This window comes from Dipodomys ordii, unplaced genomic scaffold (genome assembly GCF_000151885.1).
Source record: "Dipodomys ordii isolate 6190 unplaced genomic scaffold, Dord_2.0 Scaffold130, whole genome shotgun sequence".
NCBI classification, from domain to species: Eukaryota; Metazoa; Chordata; class Mammalia; order Rodentia; family Heteromyidae; genus Dipodomys; species Dipodomys ordii.
Genome location: NW_012267346.1, coordinates 4,425,867 through 4,437,159, shown reverse-complemented (window position 1 = coordinate 4,437,159; position 11,293 = coordinate 4,425,867). Strand labels below are relative to the sequence as shown.

General features: G+C 41.1%; 1 protein-coding gene across 1 annotated transcript in view; it reads left to right on the top strand.

The window, feature by feature from the left end:
• The window catches only part of Jarid2 (jumonji, AT rich interactive domain 2), a 241,640-nt gene that overhangs the window by 135,798 nt on the left and 94,549 nt on the right, over positions 1 to 11,293 (top strand). Inside the window, exon 3 of the mRNA XM_013030449.1 lies at positions 10,360 to 10,501. Within this exon, the coding sequence (XP_012885903.1) occupies positions 10,360 to 10,501 (142 nt within the window). The remainder of the gene's footprint in view (positions 1 to 10,359; positions 10,502 to 11,293) is intronic.

The window sequence follows — 11,293 nt, the reverse complement described above, 5'->3', positions numbered from 1 at the left end:
TTTTTCTTTTTGCTTATGTGGTGCTGAGGAATCAAACCCAGGGCCTCAGGCATGCAAGGCAAGCGCTCTACCACTGAGCCACCTTCCCAGCCCTAATGTTCTTTTTAATAAGGGACTCCTTTTGCCCTTTCTTGCCCAACAGCTGCTTCAAGGCCAGAGTGGATTTGTATATATTTTTTGGGAAGATTGACAATTAGGTTTCTTTGATCTTTTTTCACTTAAATAAACACCTGATTTCTTTTCATTTTCTCTGAGAGGAAGCAGTGGTGAATACTGTTCACAGTCAGAATGTCCAAGCTGGGGATGTTAAAGAGAAACCAGTATCTGCACTTGTGTCTCAAAAGCTCATTTATGCAAGCTGTATAATGTTGCAAATTCCTACTTTCTCTTCTCATCTCATTCCCTCAGAATTAGTATACATAAAAAAGTCTGCCTGTCTCCTTTCCTATTCTCTGCTCTTCATTTCATGCAGAAACTAAGGCACCCCCCAAGAAAGGGAGGAGGAAAGACCAATAGTCACCCCTAAATGTCCTTTCATTGATGATGTATAACTTTTTGTGTGTAAGACACTGGCCTACTGCAGCAGAGGGATGCTCTGGCCCATGTTCTGCAGGATTCTATCTTGAGGATGCACCACACACCTGTCCACAAATGTCACAGGGCTTTAAAATGGCCTATCTGTTGATCTTTGTTAGGACCTTGGCTGTCCTGAGCCACATTTTCCTCTTCCCCTGTCAGTAATGTAATTATGATAGCAAAATTGTTGATACCAAGTTGATATTAGAGATGATGATCATCTCCCTTCTGATGCTTTTAAAAATACAGGTTGTGAGCAGGATATTGATGGCTCACACCTGTAATTCTAGCAATTCAGGAGGCTGGGATCTGAAGATCACGGTTTGAAGCCAGTCGAAGCCAGAAGTGGAGCTGTGGCTTATGTGGTAGAACACTGTCCTTAAGCAAAAGAAGCGCAAGGACAGTGCCCAGGCCCTCAATTCAAGTTCTAGGACTCCCCCGGCCCCTGTCTCTCTCTCTTTCTGTCACACACATACATACCACACCACATCACAAACAACCTGCCATGGTAATTTAGTCTACTGGTACTTGCATGATGGAAATAATAATCACTCGGTCTTAGGTAACATCTTCTAAATAAGTTAATGTGTGTATAGTATTAGGATTTGGGGTCTCATGAGATGGGCCAACAAACAGGAAGCAACAGTAAAAGTATTGCTAAGGGGTTTCAAGGTGCCCTTAGATTAATCTTTGAGGAAAATTTTCGGGCCCCTGTGGTGTTCACAGAGCTTAGCCACCATCTTTTCCCTTTCCTGGATGGACAGAAAGAGAAACATGTGAGTTGTGTTGAGAACATGTGTTTTGCACATCGCCAGTTGCCAGATGAAGTTCAAAAGCTTCAAAAGAATTGAGAGAGGGGGGGGCACTCCAGTTATCTGAGGCCAGTTGGACGCTTGCCTTTTTCACCTCTCTTTGCAGCTGCCAGGCTACAGAGCCTGTTTTGTGAAAGACCCTCAAGAAACAATGAGGGAAAACAGCTTCTGTTTGATTAGATTAGATCAATTTATGTGCTTTGGGGCGGGGCCCTGGCAGGGCTAGGGGGAGGGGTGTCCCTGAATTGCCAGTGGCCCATGCCTGCCCATGTGGTCACTTCATAAGTAATGAAGCTCTGTGGTGACTGCTATTGCAGAAGGAGGGGGGAGGGTGGGCTAGAGGAGGAGCATGTGGAAAGAGATTTCTGCAGTCTGTCTGGAGAGCTGCCCAGGTTTCCCAGCCAAAAAAACAAATAAAAATAAATAAAAGGCAAGTGCTGAATGACACAGATTATGATATTAAAAAGGGATGCCATTGAAACTGTGCCCTGGATTCTGCTGTCATTGGAGGTGGTGTGTGTGTGTGTGTGTGTGTGTGTGTGTGTGCGTGTGCGTGTGTGTGTGTGTGTGCGTGTGCGTGTGCGTGTGCGTGTGTGCGTACGTTGTATGTGTGTGCATGTGCGTGTGCTCACAGCATGGTTTTAGTGCATTGCCTGACAGGCCGTGAATGTGAAAGTGTGGACAATTAAACTGTGAACGTCCCCCTCCAACCAAGGTGTCTCCTCTCCCTCCAGATGCCAGAAATTCTGTAATTCATATTTGTCTGCATTGCAGGTTGAGGGAAATGGCAGGATGAAAAGCTAGTCATTCTTTCTCTTTTTCCCATTATAATTTATCAAGATGGAGTTGGGGGGAAGCGCCGGCCCAGAGACCCCTCCTCTTTGGTGTTCGATTCCCTTCCAGGCACATAAATAACCTTCTCTCCCGTCTGTTTCCCCTCCCCCTCGGCCCGCTGCTGTTTGGCCGTCCTATTGCTGCGCGGAATCTGCACTGCCGCTTGCTTATTACGTACAGGGGAGGATTGTTGACAAGTGCTCCGGTGCCTGCCTCACTGCGCTCTTCCTCCCTCCCTCCCTCTCTCTGCCCTTCTTCCTCTCTGCCTCTCTGCAATGATCCGGCTCTGAGGATGGCTGCTCCACGGGTCTGCCAGGTGCAGTTTTTGGTGGCTTATCTTGAGGAACCTGGGATAGAAGGTCTGTTCCTATCAATAAAATAAAAACCAAATAGCTCGAGATTCTTTTCAGGCTGGTATGGCTTTTGTTGGAGAAATAGGCCTTTGTGGTTTCCCTGCTGGGGTCCTGATGAAATCTATTACAGATGGCAAGGTGCTTAAGGAAAAAAAAAAAATATATATATATTTATATATATTTGTGAGTAGTATGTAAAAGAGAGTCTGCGATTTGCTTGATACTAATATTCTTTTAGCTTTTATATTGTCCCCAGGGGCAGTGGTTGCTCCTGCAAAGGCACTGTGGAAATTTACAAGAGAGAATTAATGTCGCTCTTAATGCATTAAGCTCTGTTGACCATTTTGGCCAAATCTGCAGTTTTAACCAGGCTTGTATGAATTTAGACATTTCTCTAGGGACTGACTGCCATCCAGATATCTGCTGATCCCTTTATTTTGTTACCAGTTTATATGATCATTCCCAGCATTAAATATAGGTGTTTGATTAAAGTTAATTAGTTCATCTTCACCCAACCTTTGGTTTTCCTTATAAACAGCACGTTTGGTTTCATTTCTCTTAAATCTTTTTTTTTTTCATGTTTCTCTTCTCTTCTTCCTTTGAAAGATGGAGGAAACTGAGGCATGTAAATAGATACTCAGTCCTTAAGTGATTCTGGGTTAAATAGGAATGTTTTAAACTCAGAGTACCCTTCCTTTTTCTCCCATATTTTTCTTTTTCTGCAGCCCATATTTGCACTCCTCTGTTTAAACACAGATAAATGTTAGACGCCATCCATTGTAGGTGCCTTGACATGGCCACATTCCTACAGTCCCAGCTTCCATTGTATTTCAGTATTGGAAAGAGGCAGTAGGCCTCTCTCAACTTGTTTACTGGCAGCAGGTTTTGTTTTGTTTTGTTTGGACTCTGAATAGACCACTTAGCCCTCTCCTAATATATTCATCTGAAAAGTGGGTGGGCAGTCCCATTTGTTTATATTCAGGGGAGGTAATAATGAAACTGGAGGAATTGCTGTTTCTCCAATTATGCTACAGACAAAACATAACAGAATTTTTTATGCTTCTTTTCCATGATATAAAAGCATCTGAAAGAGATTTGGGGGTAAGGGTGTTGCTGTTAACTTACTCATACATTATATTGTGGAGTTTTGCCTGAGCATCATCACAGGTTAGTATACAAACTGATAACTTGATGGTGCTTATTGTTGGGCATTAAAGTCAACTTTGCTTACCTTTGGAGAGCCTTAGTAAAACCAGAGAGCAGTTTTCATTTAGATACTTTACATCTATGGGATAGATTTAATGATATGAAGCTTTAAAGACCTACTACATACATGTATACGTTGTATTTACTTCAAAGGTAGAGTATCATTAGCTATCTGTGAACATGCTTTTTATATATATATGAGAAAATTCTTTTGAGGAGCACAAAATGTCCATAATGTGATTTAAAAGCAGAATGAGCAACCAAGTATTGACATGTCAGTGTATCTAAACAGAATGTTTTGAATACACTGGTCTCATTGATTTATTTTTTAATAAAAATATCAAACTGTCTTATGTTTATCCATATGATTCTGATTACCCTTGTTCTGCAATAATTCCATTATTCTGCAGCTCATTTTCAACAAAAAATGAGCTATGTCCAGTGTTGCTTTTTATGCACTTTTCTTGTGGATGTGGAAGGCAGATTTTGACCTCCAAGGTACTCTGTCATGAACCCTCTGTGCTGGAAAGCCCTTTTAGTTAGTTGAGAATTGCAAGCGTCCATGCTTTTGGTGGTTGTTTTCAACTAGGTTGCCTGGTATGGTAGGTTTGTGTTGACTGGTTTGTGGATGTGACATTTCAAAGGGTGTTGAGATGGTAGGTAGATGTAGAAAAGTTATGGCTTGGGATAGCAGAGTCATAATGATTGGATGTGAAAGTAGAGCTTGGCATTATAGAGCATTGTAAGTATTTATAGTTCAGCCATGATGCTTGGAGTTTCTTACCCTGATTACTTTGAGAGCCATGTTAAGCGTAAAGAATGTGTAAATTATGAAGGAAGATTGAGTAATGACCAAAAGAAGTAAGGGAATTATGCCAAAAATGGTTATAGGTCACCAGAAGTCAAATAGCTCCTGAGCTGGTTCTAAAATCTTTGAAGATCCTCTCTCCTTCCTACTGAAAGATTAAAAAAAAATCATGAAGTTAATCTATCGTCTTCGCTGCTTATTTTGTTTTATTATTTTGTTGGATTCTCTCCACCAGAGAGCTATATTTGCTTTCTTCTTGTGATTGTTGGTTAGATTGAGGGAAGGGGGTTGTCTTTTGTCTTTGGGTGTCACTTATTTCAAGGATTAGGCTGAAAATAATGTACATTTTTGGAGTAGCAATAATCTGCTTACCCATTCCTGTGTAATTCGAGATGTCTGCTGGCCTTGTTTCCTTGTTGCTCAAGGTGAGGAAATGCTTTATGGGCTGTAAGTTCCCTGAAGTCTTGATTCTGAAAACTGTCACTCATATATACATATATACATGTATGTATATGTATATTCATTCTACCCAGTAGCCCACATTTTCTGGGTTGGATTATTTACCTCCCACTTTTCTCAAAAGCTGGGGCTTCCAGAGGTGGTTTAGATTTCCTAAGAATAGGTCTGTGCAGAGAGAGATTAGTGGTAGTCAAAGTGTTCTTGTGGGATTGTTTACATATAAAATACAAACTGAAGATTGATGTTTTGGGGGTTGGGGTAAATGAAGGAATATCTACCCTCAACCTTGTGCAGTTTATCAGTTTATGTGGTTTGAGGGCCCTGGAGAGAGAGAGAGACAGAGAGACAGAGAGAGATAGAGAGAGAGGGGGGGTGATATTACATTTTGTTGGCAGTGATGGAAAGTCTCCAAGCTGATTTGAGACAAGACAAAGAGGAGCCCCAGTTGACTGAAGGGTCTTTCTCAGGAGAGAAAGTAGTTATTTTTCATAATCAGAGGTATGAAGCCATTGTCATTTGCACCTCATTGACCATAATGTGCCTCCGACATCTTGCCTCATGATCCTGCACTTGCTCTCATCCACATCAGTGTGTTGATCTGGTTAGCATGTCAGTAGACAAGCCTGAGCTGGGCTTTGCAGGTTCTCTGCCCTGCTTGCCCCCTGGCCCTGGAACCAACCCTATCTTCTGTTGCAAGTGTCACTGGTGACCTGCATGTGCACAGTTGGGGTTAATACCCACATTCATGGTGACCCTGTGAAGCTGGCCTAGCATTAGAATTGCCTAAACTGTCTGTAAAGCAGACAATCCAATGTTTCTTTCAAAAGTCTGGGTGAGCGTAGGCTTTTATTTTTCACCAGTAATGGCGGCAAAGCATGCATTCTGATTACCTCAGAGAGGGTTCGGCCTCAACCAAAAGGGGCTGCTTTTATAGTTTTCCTCTCAACTCAAATCCCTGCTTGTGTATATGCACGTGTATATGTGTGCTGCACGAGCATAAAGCACACACACACATGCACACACATGGGGAGAAACTGCTGTTGAAAATGAAAGCACTCTTTCGAAGCTTGACTGTTTAATATGTAATGTGATACCTTGTCTCACAGGGACAGGGTGACAGACGGCGTTGGCTCTATAACATGGAATCACCTTTTGTGCGTGTCTCCTACAACAAAGCTAAATACATTGACTCTGCCTAATATGCTAATAAGTTTGGTGTGCTCCAGATGTTAGAGAAGCACTGGAACAGCTTCAAAGCCCTCCTTGTTTTTGCTTTTTTTAACCCCCTTTTGGCATTGCTTTTGTGGAATACAGGCATTAAGTTTTCCTTTGGTTTTTGTGTTGTCTGTTACTATTTGTGGACCTGATGGGAAAGAACTGTAGATACCTCTTTGTGTCCAAAACACGCTAGTGTGACTGTATACACTAGTTCTTTTTTTGAGGGTGGTAGAAAAGACATAAAATTGTGTTTCTGTGTTCTGAAATCTAGGTTTCTCATCAACTGTGTTAGAAGTTCTTAGCTGAAGGAGTCATCAGCCTAAGTTGTATTTCAATTTTTCTAATCCTCTTTCTGTTAAGACAACAGGGAGATGATCATACACATAATCCCAACAATCTCCAACAGGAATTCATTTTGCCCATCTCTGTTGTGATTTCTGACTCAGAGAAGAAGCCTGTTGTGTTGTATTCCTTGTGTGGCATTAGGAGCCCTTTCATTTCTTGCTAATTTGGGATAAATAGCTCCTGAATTTGCTGAGTCCTTGGTGGCGGGGTTCGATTGTGTTTGATTTCTTGGAAGTGGTAGGGGTGGTTCTCTGCTTGCTGTGCTGTAGTGTCCAACTGTGACACATTGCCCCTGTCAGCTGATGGTGTTTAGGCCCAGGGTGCAGGCACGATCCCCAGGCTGTCTTTTAACACCATGATTTGGAATTTTCAGCTTATATTTATTGCTTTTGTGAAAGACAATAGACATGGTTTAATTTAAGTTCAACCTACTGAATATTAATAGAGGAGAACAAATGTTAATGTGAGAAGACTGCATCTTCGGGCCATTCAATTTCCTCTGTTTAACCTCCTCTCCCTAACAAAGGTTTATGTTGATGGGGGAGGGCTTTAGAAAAATAGAAAATGATGTGATTGTGTGAAGTGGGGGGATGAAGGTTCATTATTTCTCATTGACTAAAAATAATAATTTAAAACATTGGTAGCAGGGCTTTGTTACACAGGGGAAAGAAAAGGCAGCACACATTAGCTCCTCTAATGTTATAATAATGGCTATTCTGCCCTGTGGCACCACATTGCATCTTGCTGACCTGGCTCTCCTACACTAAGCAGGCTGTGTGATTTGGTTTAAAACATTAGGACTGAAATGGGATAGCTAGTATAGTGGAGATGTGAAAAATGGGGTGAATTTTGGGAAAGGAAAGAATAAAAGCCCTGGTTTATCCATCCATGCAGATTATCAAACTAAAAATAACTGTAAAATTTTCTGAGTCAGTATATGTAGAATGCGAGTATTCAGATTGAGAAAGTCGATCATTTGCAGTACAGATTCAGGCTTGCCTCTTCATAAAGGATAGGAAAAGCAGGAAAAGCTGTGGCCCTTTTAGTTTGTATGTATGACAGGCAATTAATTTTCTGTGTCTGGGCCCCATTTTCTGAGTCTGGAGAGTGAATTGGATTCAGACAACAATCCATGGATGTCTGTTCTAGTTCAGGTCAACCTCATTGTTCATCTTGCAATGGGGAAAGGCTGAGTGCTCTGAAGGCACTAGTCTGATGAGGGCAGGGGGACAATGGAGTCACTACTTTGAATCTTTTCAGTGTAGCTCAGTTGTGCCTTGGGATCAGAGCAGCATCATTGCCCTCCTTTGCCTCACATTGAGCTCACAATTAAGTCAATTAAAGTCCCTACGTATTTTTCATGATGCAAAATTTCTTCATACAGTTTCCTTGAATTTGTGCTCAGACAGTTGTTTGGGGGAGAAAGTATATGACTTATAGTGTATGCCTGTTTACATGTACACTTTGTAGGCATGCACATTGTACATGTTAGTTTTTTTAGTCTATTCTTGTATCAGCTAACTGTTAGTAATAACCCAGTGACAAGTTTTATTAGCAAGCCACCTCACAAAATTGTTGGGAAAAGGGATGAGCCCCCCGTGAATGTGCTGCTGCCCTTTGGTATGATTGTATTCCTGAGAGTTATGTTGTGATAAAGGCTGGGGGTGGGGGGCTGGGTCTTCCCTTACTGACATGGCCCACATTCATCTTATCTTAGTGGCTTTCAACATATGGAGACTTGGATCACCTTTGAATGTTAGTTAGACAGCATAGACAGTCTGGGGTAAGGCCTCCTCCCTGGATGAGCCTTTTATATGCTTATGCTGGAGAAACACTGGTAGAGTTCAAGGGAAAGCTGTTGGCCCAGTAAATACTCAATTTTCTTGTGCTAGTCTTTATCTCCTGCATCACTTTTCCTGCTTTTTGATGTTTAGGTATATTCCTGTTCTTTTGGCTGTCTGGTTACATTGATTCATCATCACTGGCTTTCCCCTAAAGCTTGGTCTTGTTTTGTTTTTCTTTTTTTTCCTGCTAGATATGGACTGTGTTCTTTTCTTGCACACTGTACTAAATGGCGGTACATCTGTGTTTGTGTATCTCCTGTCACTAGAGTATAGATTTTGTTTGATTACTGCCATGCCAGTGCCCTGGCAATTTAGTAGGTGTTAAGAAATTAAATGAATTCACATCCCCTCCTTCCTTTCCATGCTGTATTCTCCTTTACATACATGTACATTTTTGAAACCCTGAGCTCATCTAAGATTCACTCAGAGAGTTAAGATGCATATCCCTACCCCTGGAGCAGGGGAAGGGATCTTAAATCAGGACCTTGGGTCTGTTTCTAATCTCTGTTGAAAGTATAGTCTGTGTCATCCTAATGATTTGGTTTTCCCTTATGTCTGCATTAGTTCTCCAATGTACTGGGACTAATAGAGAGGTTATTTGAAACACATAGGTAATTTTACTTTTCTGGAGGCACAAATACATTGAAGCAAGCAGGTTAAGTTAATTGTAGTGGATTTGATGTAATTTAATACATCAGAAATATTTCCATAATTAATCTACTTGAAATAATTAATGAAATGGTACATTTATCTCTATCCATTTATTGTGGTATTGGGGGTTTGAACTAAGGGCCTCATGCTTGCTAGGAAAATGCTCTTCTCCTTGAGCCATGCACTCATCCTATTGAAGAGTATTCAAAAGAAAAAGGGAAGAAAAAGAAGGGAAGCTGGGGAAGAAAAGGCAACAGAGAGGCCATCTTGACTGGACTTTGGCTTCAGACTGGAGAGAGTCCCGAAGCATGGATTTTACCATTGTGTGTGGGTCCATGTTAAGGGAACATTGGCATTTTAAAAATTAAAGTTAGAAAAAATAGTTTGTTAGAATTTGTTTCCTATTGACACTAGCCACTGTTGGTTTTCATGAGATGGTTCTGTATGGGACAAATTCTTACTAGAATACATAGCTCAGGTATTATTCCTGAAATGCTGACCACATTCATCCTTAACGTCTTTCTAATATTTGGGAAGCTTATTTTTATTTCCATGCTGTAGCCATGATCCTTAAGACCCCATGTGACAAGTAAATAGCCATGATATTTTACTTACTCCATAGCATTAGATTTCCAACCTTATGTCACTATCGAAAGTCTGAAACCATAGGGAGTTACACACATGCATAAGCAGGGCAAGTCCCAGCCTTTTGTTGTGCTGCAGTTTTCCCTGAACGTTACCAGATAAAATGTATTACATATCTATTAGAGAGATACCATTCTTCCCAGTTTTCTTCACAAAGAACAGAAACCACTCTTAAATGTTTCAATTCAAGAGAGATTTCACACGGAATGAAATAGTCAAATCTTGTGGAATGGCTGGACGAACCAAAAAGTCATGCTTCAGTCACAGATGATATTTACATACATGGAAAAAGAATCGTAGCTGGATTGGATGGCATATATGCCTGTGATGTAGGAGACTGGAGCAGGAAGAATATGAATTCAAGGCCAGCTGCTGGGCTACATGGCAAGACCCTGTTGTCTCTCCTTCCTCCAGCTACTCCTTACAAATAAACACACAAAGTTCCAGCCTTTTGGATTTCCCATTCAAAAAGGGGATATGCATTTGTGAATTTTCTGTTGCCCACATTCTTGTTTGTCTTCGTTAGCCATTGTGTAGGGTTTACTGTGGTAAACTGCTGCTTCCTGATGTGATATATTTAAGTGTTTATCCCCTTTTTTCACCTGTAGGGCTCCTTGGTAATGACCAATCTAAGGGATTAGGACCAGCATCAGAACAGTCAGAGAATGAGAAGGACGATGCATCCCAAGTGTCCTCTACTAGCAACGATGTTAGTTCTTCAGATTTTGAAGAAGGGCCGTCGAGGAAAAGGTTAGTAATCAAGGCTAAAAGTATTGGTGCATTATTTAAATCAGATAAGTGCCAGTTTTTGGTCACATGGGGACAGTGTTGGCCCATTCACCACAATATCACAGTTTTCATAGAACAGCCAGAATTTGGAACTGAAGCCGCCGTGGCTCAAGTGGTAGAGCTCCAGTTGTGAGCGAAAAAACTGAGTGAAAGTAAAAGGCCCTGAGTTCAAGCCCCAGTACAGGCACCAATAAGTAAATAAAAATCCAGGATTTCTATGTTCTATCCCGTAATAATTAAAAATGAGTACACAAAATATGCCATAGACCGACTAAACCATGTTTTTGCCATGAGAAACATCCAAAGAATTGGCAGCTGATAATATCAGGTCTTAAATGTTCACTGTCATTGTTTGTTATCAACAGTAATAGTGGGGAGAGTATTAGATGCTTTCTGCTATTTCTGGAGAGATGTTTTTAAAATGTGCAGATTAAATGTCTTCTTTGAATTGTTTTTCTTTTCAGGAAAGCAGAAATTACACTGCATTTTCAATAGATAAGCATTGAGCCAAGTTACAAAACCAGTTCTTCAAACTGAAAATAATTGGCAGTTATTTCTATATGATTTTCCTAAATGAGCTTAAGATAGTTTGTAAGGGAAGTTGGCTCTGGTTGGCTTCCTGCCTTCATGCCTCTCTCCTTCCTTCTCTCCCTCTCTCCCTTATTTATTTCCTTCCTTCCTTCCTTCCTTCCTTCCTTCCTTCCTTCCTTCCTTCCTTCCTTCCTTCCTTCCTTCCTTCCTTCCTTCCTTCCT